The 27,929-nt window shown below is 34.2% G+C and overlaps 1 protein-coding gene across 1 annotated transcript; it reads right to left on the bottom strand.

The window, feature by feature from the left end:
* Positions 1 to 27,759, bottom strand: LOC141829510 (uncharacterized). Its single transcript, XM_074716998.1, has 3 exons — positions 27,538 to 27,759; positions 27,001 to 27,183; positions 1 to 565 (listed from the first exon to the last, which is right to left on the bottom strand). The coding sequence occupies exons 2-3, from the start codon at positions 27,160 to 27,162 to the stop codon at positions 398 to 400; spliced, it is 330 nt and encodes a 109-aa protein (XP_074573099.1). The 5' UTR covers positions 27,163 to 27,183; positions 27,538 to 27,759; the 3' UTR covers positions 1 to 397.
* Positions 27,760 to 27,929: the final 170 nt, after the last annotated feature.

The following is a 27,929-nucleotide window of genomic DNA, read 5'->3' on the forward strand; positions in this document are numbered from 1 at the left end:
TAAAGCAAAAGTGAAAATACATCAGGCAAGTTTCCATCACCACAATTACTCACAATGTAAGCCAACATTTTTCAGAAATGGCCTTTTTCCCCAACATCTTAAAACATCGGCAAAACACAGCTTTCCTGTAGTGACCTCCAAGGGTGCTACTCTACGTCAGAACATAAGAATTCACAGGAGTAAAACTTCAAATGACGATTCGTTCTTGTACACAAAAAACATTTTAAACAGGAGTCGGAATATTGGAGGATACTGCTTTGCTTCTCTACAGGAATTCACATTTTTATTGAGAAGTCAGTTAACAATTACTTTGCTGATTTTGCTGTGTGAACTGCTCCAACAAGCAACATTGGTAACTTAGTGAAGGACAATGACTGCCACTGCAAGACAAGCCAACTCAATCCTCCAAAGGATTCTGCTTCTTAATTTCAATACTATTGGATGTAAAATATGTTGCAGTGTCATTCAATGTGTTGTTGCTGCCACGGCACTGCAACAATTGGAGTTGAAGGCTCTGAACAAGCTCATTTAAACGTTGAATATTCTTCTCTTGAGATAAGATTATCTGAAAGACAAAAAACTTCAAGTTACATCAACACAAATCATACATAGAAATAGCAACCATAACCCAAACTCCTGTAACCCTTGTAATTTTGGTCATACACTGTTGTCCAAGCAAATATCATGAAAGAGAACAATTAGGCCCTCTTAATAATATTGTAAACTTTGTGTGATGACCTAATTAGAAGCCAAAGCAAGAATTTTATAGGCACAGCTAAATAGGGCTTAAATATGAATGCCTAATAATGAATGAACAGTGTGGCTATATTGTTAGTCCCAGGTATTTTGTTCTCATCATCATTATCACCCACATAATCACCAACGACTCAACATCATGATCAGTGACGAGTCATGTTACTCTCAACTATTTGGGTTGAGCAATACATATCTTTATCCCTCCATTGAATTCTATAAAAGGATATATCACAGCGAGGATATATCACAGCCAAAGTGTTAAAAAACCGGTTTTAGGTGGTAGGCGATCAGTCAACCACCTAGCACCTAGGTGGCCAGCATTGAAAAAGTATTAAAAGACGATGCAGCTAGATGTTGTCTGGATGACTAACTACATTTTTTCTGGTGAACAAATGATGCAAAACAATGGCTAGAGTTCGCCTGGATGCTGTGACAGCATCACATGTGGATTCCTAGCACAGCATTGTGTGTGGACTATGGAGTCTCAGCAACAGCAACACCTGTGTAAATTGTGGACTGTGGAGAGGAGTCTCAGTGGCAACTGGCAGCATTGTGTGGCTGGCAGTATCGCATATGTTGGTAGCAACCAAGATTCGATGTGGGTACAGGGAGAAGAGAAGTAGAGAAGACATTTCATGTTAGGTGTTATGTGGAGAAGCAAGGGTTTATTTTGTGGACTACGATTTAAGATTATTCTCAACTGAACCATTTTCCTCCCACTGAAATATCATTCTTCCCCTAATGAACCAAACTGGACACTCAGGCAGCCCACCTAGCTGAGCTTGACTTTTAAATCAGCCACCTACCTGAGACCACATAATACACAGGTGAAGTGGCCAGGTGCTCAAAATGCCTAGGCTAATTTTTAAACCATGATTGCAGCTAACACTCAAATCTATTAAATAATTATTATATTAGCAAGGGTTTTCTGTAGTCTCCCTTTATCTTTATACCTACAAATCAAATTTCGAAAAATACATTCAGGCATTCAGGTATTATGATTTGACAGTACATAATGCATAAGTGATATGTTGGCACATATTCATGTATATAAGCATTCATTTTTTTTTAAGAAAAACGACAGTTATATTAATAATTATGTATAGTATCATGGGTTATATATATATATATATATATATATATATATATATATATATATATATATATATATATATATATATATATATATATATATATATATATATATATATATATATCAAATTAATCAATCTAGAGAAACATTATAAAAAATTTACATCTATTCATAGCAATTAAACTAAACATCCTTAACAATTCATTATTTAATATATATTGCAAACGAACAAAGTAATTCATATAACATGAGACAACATATTCCAATGCATGTTAACCAACTGCAGCAATCAGTGTACAAGAAAATTTTATGTTGAACTAAGCAATTGCTTAAAATAACTCTCTTATTTGTCAATTTGGCAAAATTGATTGGATCACATCAGATGTCATCTACTCACCTTATGTAGCAATAGAATCTGTTAGTTGTCTTTACACAAGTTAGTATCTTTGCAATGTATTTTCTCTACTTTAATCATCTATTGAGCTACATCTAATTCCTCACGAATAATAGTATTTTTAGTATTTTCCTTGGGTTTATTAGAGCTCCATTTAATTACTCTCAAATAATAAAATTTTTAGTTCTATCTATTAAAATGTATATTATAAGCCTATCTTTTGTATGAATATCTATTTTGAAATGAGAATCACTTTGGCCAAAAGTTTACATTTTATATTCTTTATATATGTTAATGTAGATATCCACTTAATTTATATTGTAGATAACATGGTGTGTGGTGCCACACAGAAGATCATGTTATCAATTCCTTATAAATTATAAATAGTAGTTCACAACCAAGATGGATTGGGACAAATCATTGGAACGGTTGTAGTGTAATTGGTATTAGTTTATCTTGACTATAAAATTACACTAGTACACTTTGTGTGTATTGAACATGACCGTTTGAGATTGTTTTTCTTATACTGACTATATAAAAGAACAAAACCTCTATTATTATGGATGTGCGTCCTCTTAATCTCAATATAATAACAAACACATATACTTAGTATTTATTTCTTTAACTTGTCAAAGGGTGAGATTTATTCGTTAAATCAATAGGCCCGATGAGTTGGAAGATAGTGTTATTTATATGGTATGTTGTTAATTATAGAAGGAATCTGTGTCCTAATTATTTAGACTGATGATATCCCCTTGAGGAGCTCAAAAGGATTATCATGTAAACCCTGCAAGTGGACTTAATCCGGTATGATGATAAAGTTGAGTGGTACTACTTTTGAATTTAGAAATAAATTAATGGAGTTGTCAGTAACTCATTTAATTAACGGACATACGATATCTTAAACACAGGGAGATTAATGCACTCATAATAAGGAGTTCATATTGTAATATGGGATTGGTGCGGTAGTTCAATAATAACCCTTTAGTGGTATGGATTATTATTGATGGACTTGAGTTGGGTGTTCGGGCCGAACACAGGAAGTCCAAGCCCATCAGGAGGCCTAAACCAATTCCTCCTCTAGGTCCCTATTGTAGCCTCTAGAAAAAACCTCGTATCCACCCAATAAAATTTCTGTTAATTCTGTTATCCAACAGAATTCTGTTAATTTTGTTATCCAATAAAATTCTGTTAATTTTTTCCTAAACTTCCTAAGGCTGCAAAGCTATAAAAAGGAGGAGAGGGGGTGGCTCAAAAGAAAACATTCTATTCTCTTCTAAACCCATTAGGGCCGGCGCCCCCCCCCCCCCCCCCCCCCCCCCCCTTGTATTGCTTCTCCATTAGGGCCGGCGCCCCATCCTTGTTTTCTCCTTGCTAGGGTTGGCGCCCAACCTTTGCTTCTTCTCCTAACTAGGGTCGGCGCCCAACTTTGCTTCTTCTCTAGCTAGGGCCGGCGCCCCTTGTCCAAGAATCCTCTTGGTGGCCGGCGGTTTGGAGAGGAGGAGAGGAAGAGAGGAAGAGAGGAAGAGGGTGGTTATTCTCTTGGTAGATCGTCGTTCATACGACGTCCAAGAAGAGGAGAGGAATACAACAGAAGATCAAGAGGTTTTCGGCTACAAACTATCTTCTATACAATCTACAAAGGAAAGGTACAACTAGTTTAATTCTACTGCGTAGTTAGTTTTCTTTGTATGAATCCTGAATACCAACACAAGAGGCCAACGATCTTATGCTTCGATCAAGGTGTACTTCGATCGGTCAAGAACTTGCTTGATCGATCAAGCACATGTCTGATAGATGTGGGTTGCTTGGAAAGGTTCTGTCCTCGTACAATTTTTTTATCTGGGAAAAATTAAACAGGACAGAATTCCAAATCCTTCACTATCTTTCCTATTAACCCTATGTATCTATTATAGCATATTTATTACTATTGCATTAATCTTTTTTTATTATGTTATTTACTAATTGCCCAACATTATGATGCATAAGATATGCAAGATCGTAGTACAATCTTATGAACCTTTCCTTTCAAATTAAAGGGTATGTTGTAGGACCAGTGGGCACGTTCGAGAGTGGTGAATAGCGCGTTCTTTCATTCATTCGACTTTACAAAAACTAACAGCGGAATTAGTAATAATAAGCAGAGGACTCGCGGATTTATTTGGTTCCTAACCCCCCAAGGGTTAGTATATCCACGGCCTATGCACGGGAAGACACCCGTCCACTAATGGTTTCCTTTCCGAACCTTTGTTCGGAGGCGGAGAAACCCGTCTTACAGCCCAATCAATAATAGAAATTAAAGTACAAACAAGTAAGACTAAAATAAAGAATAATCTCGAGTCGGCCATTCTAGAAGTCCTGAGCGTAGCACACCCTTCCTGGAACTTCCCCAGTCGCACGAACAGGATCCATTCACATTCACCAGCACTGCAGGATAAAGAGTATGGAAAATTAGAGTTGTTCCTTATGGTGCACATTGAGGCCCTTATATAGACTCTTCTGAGCGCTTGGATTCTTATCCAAGCGCCTGGATCCGATCCGATCTCTTCGATCTTTATCAGGACCGATTCTTCTTGATCCGGGCGACTAGAGTAACATCCGAGCACTCAGATCCAATCAACTCGAGTTTGACCTGAGTTGACCCCAAACTTGGTTCGATTGCTTCTGTTTGCTCCTCTAATACTTCCTCCATCTTGCTTCAAGCTTCTGGTCCCCGCAAGATCAGCATACAAACAAACAAGCAACTTAAGTCTATCTATAATCCGTCTGACCTACTAGGCTTATCTAAGCCTTACCCTGTAGGTCTAACCTACTGGCTTACCCGTGCCTAAGTTCCAATTAGGACTAGTCACTTCCATATGTAGACTTCCTACCTGCTAAACATCCTATTTGGGCTTTCCCTTCCCTAACTTTCAATTAGGACTAGTCACTTCCATAAGTATACTTCTTACCTGCCAAACATCCGATCATCCTTGCCCTGCTTGGTCTTTCTCTTACCCAACCTCCAGTCAGAACTTCCTTGCCCAGCTTCACTTTCAAGGGCTTCCTATCCAGCCTCCGACCAAGTCTTCTTTGCCTAGTCATCCAAACCAGGTCTTCCTGTCCAATCTTCCAAATCAGAACTTCCTTTACCTAGTCGCAATTAGGACTTTTCCTGTTTAGCCTCAATTAGGACTTCTTGTCCGGTCTAACCGACTAGGACTGCTTATCCAGTCCAACTGACTATAACTTCTCGCTAGTCTTCTGATCAAACTAACCTAACTAAACTTTACTCACATCCAAATATTAAGTCCGGTTTGAATCAACCCTTGGTCAAACAAATCAGACCTATGTGTATTGTCAAACATCGAAACTTTAGTAACAAACTAGTACTCCTTGCACCAACAATCTCCCCCTTTTTTATGTTTGGCAATTTCTTAAATTTAAAATCAAGTCAGGAAACAGACCAGACCTAGGTGTATTGTCAAACATCAAAACTCTAGGAACAGACTAGTGCTCCTTACACCAACAATCTTCTCTTTTTTGATGTTTGACAATTTCTTAAATTTAAAATCAAGGTCAGGGTTTATAAATCTGAGAAAAATCTAGATTTTTAACTTAAGTCCATTCTCCCTTTTCATACATCAAAACCTTGTTAAATTACACCAACAATTATGATATGTCCTATGGTCACAACTTATATTGACAGTTCTTGAAAGACCATAATAGATTTCAAAAATAATTTTTCAAAAAAGTTCTCAAAATAAGTTTTAAAATTATTTTTCAAAAGAATTTGCAAAGACTTTGAACAAAGTTTTTTTTTTAAATGTTTTTAAAAATAATTTTGAAAGTGTTGTAAAGTAGATAAATTTTTGAAAACTATTTATTATTCTGTTAAATCAGAATCTCCCCCTTAACCTGATACATCCTTAGGGCTCTTTGTTAACCACAAAACATCCTCCCTATGTATCTAAGGGTTTAATCCAAATTTAAAAAAGAATTCTAAAATAATTTTGAAACATGATTTTGAAATAGTTTTCAAATATTTTTCAAAAATAATTTTAGAAATAGTTTTGCTCTATTGATTTGAACCTCCCCCTCAATCTAACACTTCCTTAAGGCTCCTTGTTACCTACACGGCAAGCTCCCTATGTGTCTAAGAGGTTAATCCAAGTCACCAAAACAAATAACTTATGATTTTCAAAATAATTTTTTAAATTATGAATTTTGATTGAGCTTTCAATTTGGACTTTTCCTTAAATCTGACACTCCATTAGGGCTCCTTATTGACTACAAGGTAATCTCTCTATGTGTCTCAGGGGTTATTCTAAGTCAAAAGACTAAATTTAAAAAAAATATTTTGCAAAACAAAAGTTTTCAATAGAGATATTTTCAAAAAGTTTTTAAAAAAATTAAAATTAAATTTTAAGGTCTTTTAAAGGTAAGATCTTTTAAAAAGTACCTCTCCTCAACTAGACACTCTCTTAGGACATCCTTGTTAACCACAAAAATTTTCTGTCTGTGTCTTAGGGTTCTAGACCTAGTGTTAACCTAAAAATTTTGTGTCTAAGTATTGGTCAATCAATTTTCAAAGATATAGAATTTTAAAAACTTTAGTATATAATTACATACGACAAACAAGAATTTTAAATAATTATCAAATTTTTAAAAATAATTTTTAGAAAATAGTTTTAATAATTTTTTAAATTATTTTTCAAAACTTTGTGGTTTAATAGTCCTTAACATCTCACTCATTCTAAGTGGCTCAGTACATGGCATACAATATTTATCTTATGGGTTTCAAGAGATGTTTTGTCAATTTTATTTTTGTTAATTAAGTTGAGTTCTAATGAGTGTTTAACCTTGTGTTAGATTTAGATTTAACCGTCAGTTGGTTTAGTCCATATTTCAAAAAATTGACTTTCAGGTCATAACGAGACAGAGGCCTTCTCGGTTATCGGAATAATGATCACTTCCTTAAACAAAGCCTTTTTATGACCTTAATCAACTTGAAAACCCCTGGTCTAACTAATCTAAGACGTGACAAGATAACTTCAGTTAAGTTGACTTAGCTAAGTAGACCAAGCAAGATACTCCTTACCCTACTTGACTACTTACACTAAGCTTCCCTGACGTACTATCATCTCACCCCACCATGGTACTACGTTGGGCAAGTCTCAACCAATATTTGTTCTTAACTAACCATTTTAAATTAAGCACATATTACACATAATGTCATAACACTTATGTGCATAATAAATAAGCATATGCATGTACATGGCAAGTATGCATGATTCAATCAAGGTAAATAATTTTTAATTTCTAATAATATATAAATTCTCGATTTCATACATTTCATGTGGACCCGCGAATCTGTCAACCCACTTTGACACACTTTGAATTTTATTACATTAGGTAATCTTTTAAGTTAGTTTCATAATTATAAGTATTTTATTATAATTAGGTTCATGGCTTTTAATTTCTTTTTGTTTGAATTATTAAGTTGTGGATTTAATTTTTGGTTTGAATTAAATTATGTTTGAATTGTTAATTTTTTTATTTTTTTTAATTTATTTTTAAATTATTAGTTTGTTTTAAATTTGTTTATGGATTATTAATTTGTTTTTGAATTATTAGTTAGTTATATTCCATAATTAAATGGAACTTGATGATAATTTAAATTCGAGATTTTAAGATTTAAGTTTGCCTTGTTAAAATTTATAGAATTATATTCTTAAAATTTGGATTTAAATTCGAATTTTTTTATTTAATTTTAAATTTTTAAAATTATTCATTATTTCATAATTAAAGGGTACACGATTGCAGTTAATTTAATTATTTTTTGGAGTTTTAGTGTTTAAATTTGAATTAGTATTTTTAAACTTTGAAAATTTATTGTAAGAATTTTAAGATTTAATTTTGAATTTTTATTGATTAAATTATTAATTTTAGTATTTTTCTTGATGGATCTTGAATTTTCTCATTATTAGGATTATCTTGATTATTTAATTCTGAGTTATTTATTAAAATTGAATTATTCAATTTATCTTGATAATTATCAATTTTATCTTGTTTGATTGAATTATTATTAATTTTTAAATTTATTAAATTAATTAAATTTGAATTATCTAATTTATCATTATCTTGATTGATTAAATTAAAAAATTAATCTAATTTCTTATCTATTAAAATTATATGTTGATTAATTAAATTTTCAGAATTAATTAAATTGATTAAATTATTTAAATTAATTAAATTTGAATTTGTCAAACTGGATAATTTGAATTAGTCAAATTAGATGAGTTTTCATTATTGATAAAATTTAAGTTTGAATTTTTTAAATTAATTTATTTATTTTTATTTAATAAAATTTCAGATTTATTTGACTTTTCCAAATTTATTAATTTTGCATTTTCTGTATTTTTTAAATTATTTGAATTGATCAAATTATTTGAATTATTTAAATTAGATAATTATAAATTTTCTGAGTTGTTTGAATTATTCAAATTAATTAAATTTTATAAATTAAATTAAATTTAAATTTTCTATTATTGAAATTTTCAAACTATTTAAATTTAAATTTTTTTGAACAAGTCAAATTCATATTTTTTATTAATTAAATTTCTTGAATTATCTAATTTTTCAGAAAAAATAATTCTATCATGTGAAACCCTAGTAGCATTTTTGTAATTAAACATACTTATTGGAATCACATCCCCTAATTCCGATTTCTTCTTTATCGTCTTACTCTCAAGGAATTAATTTTTGTAATGTCCGCATTTCTGGCACCTGAACACATAATATGCTCTTTGGATCACCGGGCTTCTAGCATCAGTTGCTCCTTTGCCACTAGTGATGTCGTTCAATTCTTATGAGTAGGGCACTGATTTTTTATTGTCCTCTCTCCCTGCACTTAAAACAGATTATATAAAATTTAAAACGAACTTTATAATTATTACCTTTCTCCCCCTCCATCTTTGTCGTTTTGCTCTCGTGGTGGTTAGTCCAATCAAGAGCAGACCAGCTCTGATACCAATTGTAGGACCGGTGAGCGCGCTAGAGGCGGATGAATAGCACATTCTTTCGTACATTCAACTTTACAAAAACTAACAGCGTAATTAATAATAACAAGCAGAGGACTCGTGGATTTACTTGATTCCTAACTCCTAGAGTTAATACATCCAAGACCTATGCATGGGAAGACGTCCGTCCACTAATAGTCTCCTTTCCAGACCTTTGTCTGGAGGTGGAGAAACTCGTCTTACAATCCAATCAATAATAGAAATTAAAGTACAAACAAGTAAAACTAAATAAAGAATACTCTCGAGTCGATCGTTCTGGAAGTCCTGAGCACAGCGCACCCTTCCTAGAGCTTCCCCGGTCGCACGAACAGGATCCATTCGCATTCACCAGCACAGCAAGATGAAGACTATGGAGAATCACAGTTGTTCCTTATGGTGCACGTTAAGACCCTAATATAGACTCTTCTAAGCGATTGGATTCTTATCTGGCCACTTGGATCCGATCCAATCTCTTCGGTCTTTATCGAGGTCAATTCTTCTTGATCCGGACTCCTGGACCATGCAAGGGCGCCTAGACCGTCCGAGCACCTGGAGTAACATCCAGGTGCTTGAATCCAATCAACTCGGGTTTGCCCTGAGTTGATCCCGAACTTGGTTCGACTGCTTCTGTTTAATCCTCTTATGTTTCCTCCTTGCTTTCAGCTCCTGATTCCTGCAAGATCAGCATACAAACAAACAAGCAACTTAAGCCTATCTATAATCCATCTGACCTACTAAGTTTACCTAAGCCTTACCCTGTAGGTCTAACTTACTGGCTTATCCGTGCCTAACTTTCAATTAGGACTAGTCACTTCCATAGGTAGACTTCCCACCTGCTAAACATCCTGTTTGGATTTTCCCTTGCCTAACCTCCAGTTAAGACTAGTCACTTCCATAGTGTATACTTCTCACTTGCCAAACATCCGATCACCCTTGACCTGCTTTGGTCTTTCCCTTACCCAAGCTCCAATCAAAACTTCCTTGTCCAACTTCACTTAGCAAGACTTCCTATCCAGCCTCCGACCAGGTCTTCCTTGCCCAGTCCTCAAAACTAGTCTTCCTGCCTAATCCTCCAGATCAAGACTTCCTTTGTCTAGCCCCAACTAGAATTTTCCCTGCCTAGCCTCAACTAAAACTTTTCCTTGCCCGGTTTAACCGACTAGGACTTCTTGCCGGATCCAACCGACTAGGACTTCTTGCCCTGTCCAACTGACTAGGACTTCTCGCTAGTCTTCTGGTCAAACTGACCTCACTATTCTTCACTCACATCCAAACATTATGTCACATTTAGATCAACGCTTGATCAAACAGACCAGACCTAGGTGTATTGTCAAGCATCAAAACTCTGGAGACAGACTAGTGCTCCTTGCACCAACATATGTGATAACTTGGGAGCTCCTTTATTTCAATTTCTGACTCGATATCTATATCTACATCAATATCTCCTTTTGGACAAGAAATCAAAGATATTAAAATGTCTTACAAGATTTTCATGGTTATATCACAACTATTTTTAACATTTTTAAATATTGAAATTACTTATTTTTGGTTTTACTTTAAAAACTTAGCTTCTAAGGTTCTCTTCAAGATTCAAGCATCGAGTTTAAACTGCTTACACCATCATGAATTCAAAACATCATTTGCAAATAACATAACCAAAGAAGTTTAGCTTCAATATGGTTAGTAAATTGATTCAATACTTATGTAGTTTCTGATGTAAACCTATAATTATATAAAAAATCATTACACTCCCAAACTACATTATCATATTCATCACATAAACATGATTCTTTTTTCCTTTTTAAAACCCACCATAGTAGCTAAACTCCCAAACTATAAACTATATTAGCATACACATCCTTCATTGCAGCAACATGATTACTACATTTTTTCACTTCTGAAATTCATCATATTAGCTGTCTATGAACTTTAGAGGCTTTTCTAGATCAATAAAATAATATGCAAATTTTTACATCAATTGGATGAAACCCCAATTAATTTCTGAACATATTCATTTTATCTCTTATTCATCATATGTCGATTCTTTCTATTCTCTATTACTTTTAATTATATTGAGTTTGTTTACTCTCTCACTATATGTATTTGAGTACCTTCTATTTATTTGTCCTTTCTATTTCTCCAATTATTATCATTTGCTACTCACCTCTTCTATCTAATTTATTTGCAACGGAGTCACTACATGTTTTTTCCCTTTGTATGGGGCTCACACACCCATAGAAGTCAGTGGATCAATCCATTGTAATATCCCTGATGAAGATGAAGAGAATATTAATTTAACATAACTGATTTACATTACAATGTATGCTGATCAAACAATGCATGTATAGCAACTATCAGTAATTTAACTGGTAGGGGCAGATTGTGATAATGAAATGCTTTCTATTAAGTTCTACAAGAATAACATGTAAACATGATTGAGAATAATATAGTCATAAAATCTAAAACAAAAGCAAAGCACCAAGTATTTATTTGTTTGCTCATACAAACATTATTTCTTTAAAAACAGGATTTACCAATGATAAAACTAGGTTTCGATAAAGCATCAACATCGTGAGAGCAACTGTAACCAACTTCTGGAACACAACAAATGCAATTTCCATATCATTTCAGATTTTGTAGAATAAATTCATTTGATATTAATTATAGTGTTATTATTAATCATAGCAAAATTCACCCACATTTGACAATGCAAACATTAAAATCTTAATTCAAGACAAACAAAATGTTCTAGATATTAATGAAACCTATCCAACAAATATATGGCACAGAAAATCAAATCTAGGATAAACCTAAGAGCTTCCACATTCTAGTTTCTCTATAATCGAGATACAACATAATTGAGACAAACCTAGTTTGAAGACAATAAGTAAGCAACATTTGAAGATTTGATAGTTCCTGCAACCTTGATGATCCATAAAATCCAAAAGTAAGTATACAAAATAATGTTTGTGATTTCTCCACAAATTCATGAAAATAAATAAATGAATATATACATATATATAGAATGATAAAGACTTAATAAGTAAAAATTTTAATTTAACTTAACTCTATATAATAATAAAATTAACAAAAAATATATATGAGCATATAGAATTTTATTAGAGAGAATTTTAAACAAATTTATAAGGGGATAGTTTGGTTGGGACTTAAGAAAGTCTATTTAGATTATCCTATTTAAGTTAGAAGTTGATTGAATCAATTAATTTAAATTTCAATTAAAATACCTAAGTTTTTAATCAACCGCCGCTCTTCTCCTCCTTCCATTTCCCATGCACGCAACGCACGCATGCTGATGATCGAAGCTCTTCTTCTCCTTCCCGCATGCGTGACACATATAGGTCACGTCTGCCGCCACTATTGTCCGGATTGTCGTCACCACATACCCACCTACTTTCGCTATCTCCCCGCCGAATAGCTGTCACAAGCAACTCCAGCCTCGGCGATCGCTAGTGCTGCTTTTCTCCTCCCCTTCTGCGCGGTGCACCTTCCACCATCCCATCACTGTCATTACATGAGGAACGACGTTGTCATTCCCTGTCTTCCCGCCACGAGCCACCGCTGCCTATCCTATCTAAATAGCTCGTGTTGTCGCAGCCTTCACCACCAGCCACAAACAACAACTATCATCTGCCTTCCCTACTTCCCCGTCAACACTGTCGTGAGGCACCGCAAGTGAATTAGGGTAACGAGTAATTAATGCAAATTACTGGATTGATTAAACCTTTAATTTATAATTGACAAGATTAATTAAGTGATTAATTAGTTAATTAGCGATTGGTTGTTGGTTAGATTGATTAGTTAATTGAGTAATTAATAGGTGGGTTAGTTGATGGGTTAATTAACAATTGGTTAATGTTGATTAATTAATGATTAATTGATTGATTAATTGGCTAATTAATAATTTTATAAAGTGGTTAATTATTAGATTAACCTATTTACATATTAATTAATTTGGTTAATTAATTGTTTTATTTGTTAATTGATCATACCAAATAAGGTTATAGAAACAAATAATTGTTTGATTTAATTAACCAATTGATTAGGCGGTTAATTGCTAAACCGATTAACGATGTAATTGCGTAGTTAATTGAGTAATTAACAAGCCTCTTAATTAAATTGAGAATGTGAATTATTAATTAATAGATTACTTAACTTAATAAATTGCTAGATGGACCAATGATTAAATGAGTGATTAGGAGTTTGATTTAATTATTGATAGATAAATTAATGAGATTGATTGCTGAATTAATTAATTAATTTAAGTGGTTAATTTACTGATTCAATTATTGATTAATTAATGAATCTTTTATATGATTATAGAATTGATCGATATAAAAATTAACCTATTATTAACAGATTGATTTAAAGCGATTAGTAAAAAGATTAATCAATTGGTAATTAATGAATTGATTTTGCTATGGAGTATTCCAAGATGAATTAAATTTATAAGTTGATTAATTAAGTCATAGTTCAACTAATTGATTGATCAATCTTTAATCAATCAATTAAGAAATTACTACAACATGATTATGAAATTTAGACAAATACTAAGGGGGGATAAATGATTTACCTACATAGATTGTTTATAGTTACAAGGATTATTCTAGTACTTAGTTTTTATTTCATATGGATTCGAGCTTGAGGTAGACCCTCACATCTTGTACTTGTAAGATTTGAGCCTTCGAGCCTGAGGCAAAGACGGTTAGGATGATCTACTATAGAGGTGGATAATTTCTTCCCTTGACCTCTGTAGATTCTTTGTCCTTAGTGCATGATTATTTTCCTTTATTATTAAATAGTAGTTATTTATTTTTACATTGATATCCACTCATTATCATTTCTTGAGCTTGACCTTTTATTTGTTTGACCTTGTCGCCCATAGTCAGTGGTTAGATAGCTACCTACACTCTTATCTACCCACGAGACTCAATCATGATAGCATGTATTGTCGCCCACAAATAGTGATTCTTTAAACATCTTAACTGCTCACGAGATCTGGTTGTGATAGCGTGTTGTCGCCCACAGTCAGTAACTAGATATCTACCTACACTCCTGTCTGCCCACGAGATCCAATTGTGGTAACGTGTATTGTCGCCCGCAAACAATGACTCTCTACATATATCCTGACTGCCTACGAGACCCGATCGTGGTAGCCTATATTGTCGCCCGCAGTTAGGAATTGATTTTTGTGCAAGATTTAGATGTATGATATGTACTCTCGGTTTATTTATCATACCTTATGAATAAGGTTAGTAGATGATTATGTTGGTGCTATTGCTTTTGTTAATATGTAATATTACATAAGACCGTTTCCTTTGATCTCCATACACTTTTACATCATGCACTATCTCCTTATATGCCCACAGAGTGACTTATACTCACTATCCCTTTTTCTTTAACCTCCAGGCTAGCAGGTAGAGGGCATATTGTGTTGACTACTCGTGCGTCACTCAATGATCATTACTTGCCAATCCCACATGATTTGAGACATTTTATTTCTTCTCTTTTTGTCGTTGCACTTTGTTTTCTTTAGTACTTGACATTTGAAATTTGCTTTTATTCAGTTGCTTTACTTTTATATTTTCATTAAAAAATATTTTTAAAACGTGTATTCATGCAAACTTTTACTAATATTTATTTGCATACTTGATTGCATTTCTTTTTTTGTCATTTGTCGCTTCAGTGTTAGCAATGTTTGGCTTTGTATTCCATTGTACCAAATTGTCACTAAGGGATATTTACCATCATCGGATAGTGATTTATACCCCGAGGCATGACAAATGCAACTCCTATATAACAATGTGTAGTTAATGATTGATGAAGGAAAAAATAATTGAGAAACGTCTGTAAGGTATATAACATGTGAAAATCAATTTACAAGAGTAGATTATGAAGAAAGTCAGTACAATTTATAAGAGATATTATTTATGTACATATCTTTTGTTTTAAAAAATAATATCTACATTTCCTATAAAAAAAATAATCATATTACGCCTTCTTTGTGCTCGCTTATGAAATTTGTCTATACAGACATTATAGGATCGGAGAAATGCTAGAGGGGAGTAAATAGCACACGTCGCTTTTTATCATTTTGAAACCTTTTCTTTTTAGAGTTAAAGTAAAAGCACAGTAGAAAACACAAACACATAAAATACTTTTATTTTTACTTAGTTCACAACCTCTAGCTGCTACTTCAAGATCTACGATATCTTAGATCACTTACGAGTGGGCAATTCACTATTGATCTCTTTTCCGAACAATTGTTCGGAGGCTGAAATCCACCTCTTATAAAACGGTAATAATTTTACTGTTCCTTAGAATTGAAAGCACAAAGAAAAAGCGACAATAAAAACTAATAATATCGACAAATTAGATCTCAAAGATCGCTTCGTTGTCTGAGTAGCACAACGACATAGTAGCGGAGTTTTGCACAAAACGAGAGCAGAACTTGTAAGAGTTGATGATTGAAGCCTTTGGTCAAGCCTTCTTTTATAGGTTGGGTCCAGTCTACCGATCCCTTAGATCGGTCTACCGGTCATCTCGATAACGAGATCCAGATCCGATCTATCAATCAACCGGTCTACAAGAGCGATCTACTAATCCTTCATCCCACCAGCACTTTTTGCCACTTCAACATCTTGACGTCAATCTACAGCGACGTCAGCCTTGCAAGGTTAATCCTTGGCCGTTCCTCATGCCACATCACCTTGCTAATATTATCCTCTATCACATTAGCATGCTAAATTATCTTCTGTCATGTCGGTCATCTAAGGCTTGTCCTCTGCCAACTCAGATGTCACGTCAGTACTTTTGGACATCTCAGTTGTTGAGTCATCAATTGTGACACCTCAGCATTAGGTCAACCGAACCTTACCATTTGGTCGTCCAAACTGTTCGGTGGATCGGTTATACCGATCGGTCTACTGAACCCTACAAAATAGAGTTAATACAGAAATATGTAATTTAAGTATAAACAACAGTTATACCAACTATTCGATCTCAACTTCGGAATCTAAGGATAAACTCTCAGTTGGATTGTCATCTAAGGTTGCCCTCATAAAGAGGACTCGTCCTAACTCGTTCTTCTTTTCAGAAGAACCTCTCACTCCAAGAGCTTACCTTACTTACCATTTTCCAAATATTTAATCCTCCAGACCTATTTGGGCTTCCTCTACTCAACATCCAATCACTTGACTTGCCAGGGCTTTCTCCTAACTCGATGCTCAATCCATCACTTGACTTGCCAGGGCTTTCTCCTGACTCGATGCCCGATCTTTGGTGACTCATCAAGTCTAACTTGCTAGATGTCCGATCCACTGACCCATCTGGACTTCCATGTTTGGTGTCCTTGATCTGCTAAAATTACCACTGCCTAGTATCTGGTCCAACTGACTTACTAGGGCTTTTACTTACCTAGTATCTGGTCAACTTGACCTACTAGAGCTTTTCTAATTGATCTACTTGCACACTCAATAGAACCATTAGATTACAATAAGACTTTGCTTAAAATCTTTGCCAATATCAAAACTCAGATTCGATTATATGGTACTTTCTGCACCGACAGACATTAGATGTCTATCATAAACCAACATTATCAACATGTAGGCCATAACTTAGAAGCACTAGATATTTTTTATTTGAGTAGTGAACTACTTGATTGTTTAGTTCTCGATATTTGGTTCAATCAATTTGAATAGTCCATGTCAATAATAACATAGATGTTATAACATTTTATAACTAAAATCTAAGAAATTGAAAATAACACACTAAACATGCAAACTTATACACCATAGAATAACGGAAGAAAACTAAAAAATATAGACAAAAGCTTACAAAGAATATATAAGTAAAAGGCGACTAGAACCATGTTCTTATGACATTTTTAATGTTGCATGACAAGATCTAATGCACCTTAGTATTTTTCATTCAGGTTTAAGACCAACATTAACAGTTATCTATTAGAAAATCTTGGCCTACAATTATGAAAGAAATGCAAAAAATGGTAAAATTAAAATGGAATGGATGCAAATTAGCCCACATGTAAGATTTGACAAACAATTAACCTAGCCTTGAAAATTCAATCTATGTATATCTTGATGACTTGGTCTTATTAATTGCATACTTTCTCTTATCTAATTCCATTTTTCAATGGAATTAATACAATCTGTCTCTCTCAATTCACCCAATTTAACTTCTCAATCTTTCCCACATGAAGGGAACCGAATGTTAGTATGACTTCTAGTGTCTATTTTGTATTTAATTTAACCAATCTTATGTTCTCTATACTTCTATCAAACCTTCATAATATTACCAAATGATAAAAATTATCCTGACACAGAAACATTACACTGGTAATATATACAACAAAATTATAAGTGACATAAGTCACTATCTACATGAACTACATTTACCTTATTATATGAAGCTTATAAAGGTCATATTATTAGTAATATCAAAGTTATATAGGTTTTACTATATTTAATTAGAATTTTATTTGTCCGCTTGACCCATGGTATCTTCCTGTTAAATTATTTAACGTCTCTGATAATAAAATTTATAAATCATTCTTAAAATCTATACCATTTTAGCATATTCTGTCTCATTTATTATCCAGGAGCATGATTTCACCGTATTTATAAGGGAGTTGCCACAAAGGGTGTCAAGCAGGAAATGCTAGGTCTGGATGCTCGTGATACAACTAGAAAAGCTAAAAGACCACAACATAGGAGATAATGCTCTTGTGTATAAGCTCATGCAGTTTCTTCAATACTCAAAAATCTTCATGTGTGAGTTATCATCGGATATTGTAAAAATAAATTAATTCTAATGCTTATTTATTGACTTGTCAATTGATTAAAACATTAGTCCAACTTTTTGCGTAGAGGTTTACTACCTTTATTGGGAGACATTTGAGTTTCCATCTTTGGCTGTTCACTTTACCATAGAAAATGCTCGTTTAATCCAGATACCACCAAGCTATATTAGCACTCTCATTTTTAGCATTTTTCATTTCTGACATGGAGAGTGTAGTTGATATGCAGAAAATGTTTTTATCTCATGGTAATCCCCAAGGTTTTCAAGAAGACCAAGATGAAGATGACCATAACACAAGTCTAGAGTCACGTACACAAGGTGGAGAGAAATAATGCAAATAAATATAGATCCTTATAAAAAAAATTGATTCATGGTCTAAAATTCAACTCTATTTTATATCTACTTGATTTGATTTCCCTATTTTTAATCTTTTAGCGAAACTAGTAAATTTTTGCTGGGTCTAATAGGTGAGACCTATTATTTTGAAACAGCTAAAAAAGTCACTCCAATGGTGTTAATTGTTCAAGTAATAATACAATTTATATTTGAAAATTTCTCTGAAGAGATTACTGACTGAGGCATATAATCACTGAAGAGATGGCAATGGCTAGAACATCCACATTTTTTAGCATTACCCAAACTCACGCCCAATTAAATACTCACTGCCTAGACATGATTAAATACCTGCTTTAATTTCTTATTCTTTTACCAGAATTCTACTTGAATACAGAAAGCAAGTACCCCCAACCTACTAGTACCAAGAACTTTAGGCAAGCCTGATTTACTTACGTATAGACTACAACTATCCAAACTAAACGAATCCCATTGTCAACTACCTGAAATCAACATAAGCAGACTGGTTAAGAAGTTCTACATGGTGATTTAGCTCTTAATACTCGCATTTGCAAACTCCAACACCAATGCTCTTGGGTACACTTCAGCAAAAGGTGGAATCTGTCACTCCAGCGGCCCAACACGATTGACCCCACAACCATCTGTGAGGAGGTAAATCGAGAAGTTGCAGCTGGCCACTACAGGGGAGCGCATTGCCTCAGCTTCGTCGAAATTTGACCCTTGCCCACTTCAGCAAGTCTGCCCCATAGTAACCAACTCAACCATGCCTCGAGGGGAAAAAAAATGCTTGGATCCACACCTAAGTTTGATTCCCATACATGAGTTTAAGTAACATAATCAGGGAATGTTACTTGAAAATATGCCAGCTTAAGAAGCTAGTTTATGATCTAAAGGAAAATCATAGAGCATGGATTCAAATTCTCATTTGTCATAATGGTTACACTAGTGCATTAAAAGTTGCTTATTCTATATTTCTATAGCAAACCTCAATTAGGGTAGCTATTATTGTTGTATATGGATGATTATTTGATTACTAACAATGACACAAAGGGCAATACATTACTCAAGTTAAATAAATATCTAAATCTCAACCATTACTACTTACTGAAGCTTTGATAATATTGCAACGCAGTCAAGAATTTAATTCTATTTAGAACTATTTAAAGTTGACCAAGTTATTAATTTTTATAATTTGTAATAACTTTTAAAAAAGTTATTTGGTTTTTTTAGACAAGTTTATTATTTTATAAAGAATAAGTCACGTTATCGACTTATAAAAAGGGTTAGGATCCAATGTATTAAACAAGTTTTGAGTTAATATAGTTTCAAAAAAAATTTCTCTGGGTGAGAATCGGTAATTTTTCTAAGGGTGAGGATGTATCTTTATTCATCCATTGTGTTGCGTCTTGTCATACAACAAAGTTAGTTGTTTCCTTACTCACTGGAAAGGATGTCCAAAAGAAAATGTCTCAAAATCGAAATGCAAAAAGCATCTATTTGTTTCTCATGGGAAGGGGCGTCCAAAGAAACAAAATTAATGAAGAGACACAGCTAGATAGAGTCACTGATATGCTTAGAAAAGGCAATCCAAAAAGAAAAGGTCAACAACTCGTTAAGAGTCAAGTTCTTCTTAGTGGAGGAGAATAACGCAAACAAGGAAAAACATCAATATCCAAAAGACAATAATTGAAGAAATAAATCAACATATGCATGAAAAGGCACCTTCACTCAATAACTAATTCACCTTCCCACTTGACAAAGTCAAGTTCTTTTTGGTTAAGGAGAATAACTGGTATAGCAGAAGCGTACTAGACTCCTTTCATAAACTCAACTCAACAATAAATATGAAAATAAATATTTTAAATAAAGAAAATGTGTTGCTCTTAATAGAGATTATAATTATTCCTTATTTATTACCAAAACATGAAATATTAATTACCATATGATAAAAACTAAATTTCTAATTCATTGTAGATGCATCAATCTTGATTTTTTTTCAATTTATTTCTATTTATCATGGATGCATCAATATGGAGCAATTTCCCCTTCTGCATTATTTGTTTCCTTGTCTGCATCATTCTCCCCTATTAAGGAAAACTTGACTCCTGACGAGTTAGCGACTTCTCTTCTTTTTTTTTTTTTACTATTACGGATCTTGGGTTGTAAATGAGTAATAGATAGGGGCAAAGCTGAAGTTTGAGGATAATGGATAATGGAGATAACTAATACCAACACCAAACCACCAGGCTTTGGCTCTAATACCAACTGATGTAGCGGAAGCATATAGCAACAAAAGTTTAGCCTGTTGATTCACACAAATTAAGTTGTTGCAAAAGCATGTAGTAACAAAGATTAACCTATTGATTCACACAGAATAGCTAGAAAAATTCAAAAATATGATAAACACAACACCAAAATCCAACTATCGAACCACCCATAGAACCAAAATCCAACTATGGAACCAAAATCCAACTTGGAACGAAGTTGAAGCGAAGAAGAAAATAACCTCACATAGAGGAATAACTATCACACAAAGAAGTTAAATTGAAAATTATATTAATTTCAAGATACCTAAAATTCAGAACTCTAGATACCTTTTATAAACTCGACTTGATAATAACTATGAAAATAAATATTTTAAATAAAGAAAATGTTCTACTCTTAATAGGGATTATAATTATTCCTTATTTATTACCAAAACAGGAAATGTTATTTACTATATGATAAAAACTAAATTTCTAATTCATTGTAACAACTTGAGGGGGAGTGTTGGTTATATTTATTAGAAGTTGGTTATATTTATTAGAATAAATCTCCTAGAATAGGTCCATAAACCTCCTATATAAAGAGGGGCTTGTATCTCTTAATTGAATAAGATTTTATGTATTCTTTTGATAACACAGATATATTAATGTTGATTTTTTGAAATTTATTTCCATTTATCATGGATGCACCAATCTAGAATTTATCAGCAATATCCTTTTCTACAATATTTGTTCCCTTGTCTTATAATAATGTAGTCACGACTTTAATTCTATTTAGAATTATTCAAATTTGTCAAAGTCATTAATTTTTATAATTTATTTGAACTTTAAAAAAGTTATTTGGTGTTTTTAGAAAACTCTACTAGGTTTTTATTAGAACGATTAGGTTAGAAAAGTTTATGATTTTATAAAGAATAAGTCACGCTATCAACCTATAAAAAGGGTTAGGATCCAATGTATTGAATAAGTTTTGAGTAAATATATTTTCAATTTGCTTTTCTCTGGGTGTGAATCGTATTTTTATTCGACAGTTATTCTAGGTCATATTGTTACTTGCTTGAAAGCAGATTCTTCCTTCTCAAAATAAATAAATAATTGATTTATTGGAGAAAATTGAATTTCTCGACTAAAATTAACTGAACCACTGTCACACAGAAGGAATAGGGGAAAAATAAAAAGAATAATTCTAGGCAATGCCCTCTCCCTCATATGAATTATATTTGTAGTATCGCCATCTAGCTCTTATGAATCTACACAAGTAAAAAATAGATGGTCAAGACTACCCTTCAAGCATGCTTTAAAATATGAAAATCTAACTTCTTACAAATATCTCCTTTTGAAGACCTAATAAATTTGATAATTAAGCATTGGAGTTAATAAAAGGTGTAATGATCTTAGACTACACACTCTCCCAAAATGACAATGTATCTCTATGTTTTATCCTCTTGTGAGACATTGGATTGAAGGCAATATGCACATAACTTGACTCTCACCATATAACTTCATTGGTTTAATAAGACTCTCTAGAGTCTATCATGAGTTTTAAGGCCAAAAAATCTTATATAGCAAGAGATAGTGTTTGTATTCTACCTCTACACTTGATCTAGCCACTACATTTACCTTTTTTACTTTTCCAACATTAGAATTTCCTTATAGAAGGCCCTAGTAACCTGATGTAGATCATGGATCTACGGGAGAACTTGATTAATTCACATTCATAAATTATGTAAATGACCTCTATCACAATCATGATAGAGGAGGAGATGCTTGTTGGGGCAATTTTTAGATACCTCCTCAAATTCAAAGAACTTAGTGACCATGCTCAAAGCAAAAGATATGTTAAGAATAGTCATTATAACATAATATAATTCAATTTGTCAACTAATCTTTGATATATTTTTTGGTTTTGCAATAAGTATTTGAAATTCAAAAGGCCGTATGAGGTTCATCCTTGTTAGCCATGCAAATTATGATCATAACTTGAGAAGGTATCCAAGATATACAACATTTAATACTCAAAGTAGGTCTATCATGGGCAATGGGAAATAATTCTTTGGGTAAGATTTATTTAAACCAATGAAATCTACACAGATCCACCACTTCATGTTAGGCTCTTTGACTACTACAGTGGCCAAATAGGTTAAGAATTCTATTCATTGATAAAATTCACTCTCATCAGCTTGTTTATCTCCTCATCCATAGCTTCCTTCCTTTCTTTAGCAAACTTTCAATCCTTTAATATTACTCTAGAGAGATACTCTGTAATTTCTCTAGAAATATAACGCATGTCTTTCATAGATTGGGAAAAGATATCTTTGTAATCTTTGGAAAATTGTAGTATTTCATCTTTTCTCAATTCAACTCCAACCTTTAGCTTTCTATCTCCACTTTTCACAAATTCATGTTCTCTTGATAGCTCCACTGATTTAGTTCCTAAAATGCATTAATATTGCTTCACTTGTACCATAGATCTTCTGGAAGGTCTGTCCAACCTCTCAACTTCAAACTTGTTTACCTTCTCAATTCGGGGCACTGAATTTCAATTCATATCCAGGAAAATGCTTGTAATACCTTCTTTTCTTCTGCAAAAAGGTGGATCCGCCACCTTAGCGGCCCCACACGGTCGGCCCCACGACCATCTGTGAGGAGGTAAATCGAGAAAGTGCAGGTAATACCTTCTTGATTCTACCAAATCAGTTCTAATAATTCGTATCCACTTCAATCTTGGGCACTTCATATCCAAATGATAAATTGGCACAGCAGTCTTCAACTTATTATTGGCCTTTGTAAGATAACATTATAGGGCATGGACAAATCCACTACCAGAAATTTGACTCAAATAACTCAAACACGTGGCACTTCTTTTATACTTAATGTCCTTGTTAGAATATTTAGGAATTGATAGAATGTTTAGGAATAAATATTCTATTAGGGATAAATATTCTGTTAAGGATAAATATTCTGTTTTTCTTTTTTAGAATAATTCTCCTACAATAGGTCCCTATATTCATGTATAAATAGGGGCTTATATCTTGTAATAGAATAAGAGAAATCCATTGTATTATTATTTTACATGGTATCAGAGCCAAAACTAGGTTTAGGGTTATCCGCCCAAACCAATCCTCTTCCTTCTCTCTCTCTCTGTTTGCTACACGTTTTCCTCACGTGTGCTCGTGTTTAGGTTTGGGTTTTCCTCCCTCCTTAGGTTTAGGGTTATCTATCCAAACCAATCCTCTTCCTTCTCTCTCTGTTCACCACACGTTTGCGTTTCTGTTTGTCGTTTTTCCTCGTCGCGCGTTTTCCTCATCGCGATGCAGTAATCGCAGCGGCTTCCTTCTCTCTCTGTTCGCCATGCATTTTCCTTGCATGTGTTTCTGTTCGTCGTCTTTCCTCGTCGCGACGCAACAATCACAAGCGACTTCCTTCTTTCTCTATTCGCCACGCGTTTTTCTCGCGTGCGTTTCTGTTTGCCGTCTTTCCTCATCATGCGTTTTCCTCGTCATGACGCGGCAATCGCAGTGGCTTCCTTCTCTCTTTGTTCGCCACGTGTTTTCCTTGCGTGTGTTTCTGTTAGCTGTCTTTCCTCGTCGCGCGTTTTCCTCATCGCGACGTAGCAATCGCAGCGGCTTCCTCGTCGTACGTCTTCCTCGACGCGACGAGCAGCACGTCTCCGCCGCCGCCTTCCTCGTGCATTTTCCTTGTCGCGATGCAGCAATCGCAGCGGCTTCCTCATCGCGCGTCTTCCTCGACGCGACAAGCAGCACGTCTCCTCCGTCGCCTTCTTCGTCGCGTGTTTTCCTCGTCGCGACGCAGCAATCACAGCGGCTTCCTCGTCGCGTGTCTTCCTCGACGCGACGAGCAACACGTCTTCCTCACAACGCCACTCTTCCCGTGGTCGCATGCTCCTGTTTCTTCCTCGCGACGCCACTCTTCCCGTGGTCGTGCGCTCCTGTTTCTTCCTTGCGACGCCACTCTTCTCGTGGTTGTGCGCTTCTGAGCAGCATGTCTTCATCACACGGCTAGGGTCTCGACGCAAGGATCGTGCCGTCTTCTTCTACTCGTCCGCGTCTCCTCTCTTCTCAACAGAAGCAGCAACATCAGCCACTTCTCTTCTCCGCTGCCCTCTTCCAATAACGGCAGCAAGCTAGCAAGTTCCAGTTCTCCGAATGTCAAGCTCATGCCAAATCAGGGAGAGTCTCTTTCAGATCCTGAACGATACAGGCAATTAGTAGGGAGACTAAGCTACCTTACTGTTACTCGTCCGAATATCTCATTTACAGTAAGTAAACTCTCCATGAAAGAAACATTGGGATGCTGTAACAAGCATTATCCGATATATCAGAGATGCTCCAGGAAAGGGTCTTTTGTATGAAGACAAATGACATCCTCGAATTGACTACATATGTAACAAGCTGGGTACATATGATTTATATCCTCCAGCTTGAGGGGGAGTGTTAGAATATTTAGGAATAAATATTCTATTAAGGATAAATATTCTATTTTTCTTTTTTAGAATAATTCTCCTACAATAGGTCCCTATATTCATGTATAAATAGGGGCTTATATCTTGTAATAGAATAAGAGAAATCCATTGTATTATTATTTTACAGTCCTGATTATCAAAATTCAAAATTTGGAGTTGTGCCAAAGTTTCGACGTTTGATTAGAATGATATGGTGTTGATACAATGCCAGTGTTCCGACTTATGGTGTCAATGGCAAATTGCAAGTGGAAGAGGAAGGAAATAAAGAAGAAAAAGCAAAGATGACAATTATATACCTAAATTCAAACTTTATATCCTATTTGAAATAGTATCATTTTTATATTATATTGTATGGGCATAAGCTACAAAATTTTAATTCATCTTGGCATATGTTGTAGCATGTAAAGGAGTGTCAATTGCTGACATAACACAATATCATAGCGATGATACATTTCAATTGTGTCGCTTGACATGATACCAGATCTTAAATGTTAGTTATTGTCCTCAAAGTTATTATCTCATTTCTAGTGAAGCATGTGAAAATTATACTTTCCCTCTCCAAGTCAAAGTGACAACTATTCCAACAAATTACCAGCATCCCTAACACCCATCTTGTCGAGCAGTTTATGACTCAAGTTAAAAACCATAAGGAATCTTGATTATACAAGCTAATTCCCCTTGCATCTTTTTCCAAAAACACTGAATTTCAACTCTATTAAGAATTATCATGTAAAGCATATGAAGACTTTTTTAGTATGTAAATTGTTAGACTCCCTTAAGATGTTAGTCTGCTAATGATCAAATTAATGTATTTTACATTATCTCCCTAATTTGTTCTTATTTGATTTATCCTCCTTTCTTCAATTAATACCTTAATTTGAAATATTGGATAAATGCACTCATCCATATGATGGCTACAATCTCTATGGTATCAATATTACTTTAATCTATTCTTATCGTAGAACATGATAGAATAAAATGAAGCTCAAGAAATGGTAGATTTTGATCCTTGAGCACCTGAATATGTGGGCATCTAGTATTAGGCCTCCAAAAAAAAAGAAGGATGTTTACTAAAGTCCCATGGGCACTTCTCCTCTTGTTTCCTTAGTTCTTCAACCCTCTGAGGCTTATATTTTGCCACCTTAGCCAACTTATATCAATCCCAGTTGCAAATATGCTTGCTCTTTCCAGCATTTCAACATAACCCTTTGAGGGTTCTCATATAGAGTATGGACTAGATGACTTTAAGGCAAATTTGAATATGGATCAGGATAGTCAATTTATAAATGTCTACCTGCCTTGCTAAAGTTGTGTTCTCTGTGTAAGGTTTTTTTGTTCTTGAAGGAGGGGAAATTAGTTGTAACTACAATTTTTTTGGTCCCCTTATTGATGTAAACATGTATAGCCACTCTTATCTACTCTTTGTAATTTCAATAAACTTAGTATGCAATGTGTACATTTGAATCAGCCTCATAATAATAAACTCATTAAAAAATAAATAAATTTGCAATACCTTTCTCCTTGGTGGGCCAACTCCATACAAACTCAGAAGTATAATAAAATCTAAATAGTAGAATTGAATGAACACAACTATTTGTTAATATTGAGCTCTAGTTGTTCACTGAATTGCACGAGCACATAACACTTATCAAAATAATCCCGAAACTAACTTTAAATGGCATCCATAATGGATTCATATTTCAGGTACTGATGCTAAAAGCACCTTCAACAGTTTATTATCAGCTTTAACAATATAAAGGATTTGTATGCTATGAACTAACCTTTTCCTTAATGACTTCTTCTCTATTAGAAACCTGGGGCTGCCTTGGGGAGAAGATTGAGCCGGTTTCTAGTTCATTCGTGAGTTGCTGTTTCCATTCAAACTGTGATGTGATTATTAATATTACCAGAAGAAAAACAAGAACCACAGGTCTTGACATCATTGCCAGCAGTCAACAAGTAACCTATCATGGAGTAATCATGGGTCAGATTCAAGGCATATGTTAAACTCGACGATACAAGGGAAAGCTAACCAACGGAGATTAACATCAACATGATTGATCAAGTAGCATGGACAATCAACGGATCCAACAGTATGTGGCCGCTTAGATTAGGTCAACCTCGTAGATCTGGGGAAACTATCTCGTTTTTCCCAAACAAGCATGGCAAAATAAAAGCCGTAAAAAAATAGAATTCCTTCATAATCATTGGTTATACTTGTTCTAACAACAATGAAAACTCCAAATCCAAGCGAACCCTTGAACAAATACAATAATCAACATGGACGATAAAAGCTCAAAAGATGTGAAGAAACACACCGGGGATTGCATGGGAGTGCAGGCCTCGAGGAAGCTGTAAGCCGAACCTCTAGAATCCAAGCTCACCGTCTCCCTTAACTGTGGAATTAAATTAGCAGATGATTTTGGAACGGAAATTTGGGGGAAAACCCCGACTTAGCCCGTGATGGGTTCCGCTTGATTGAGGGGTTGATTAGGATCATACGGCAAATGCATAGCTGAATAATGTTTGTGGGTCGACCTGGTGCACAAGTGCTTACCAAACGTGCATCACCGGTTTGGAATTATCAACCATGAACTAAATTCTTAATATAAAAATTTAATCATGCCTCTAAAATTTCAAATATATATATATATATATATATATATATATATGTATGTATGTATATTAATAATTTATTAATAGACAAAAT

The sequence above is a fragment of the Curcuma longa genome, chromosome 5 (genome assembly GCF_044706935.1).
Source record: "Curcuma longa cultivar G26 ecotype Majalengka, Jawa Barat chromosome 5, ITB_CL_G26_1.1, whole genome shotgun sequence".
Taxonomy (NCBI): domain Eukaryota; kingdom Viridiplantae; phylum Streptophyta; class Magnoliopsida; order Zingiberales; family Zingiberaceae; genus Curcuma; species Curcuma longa.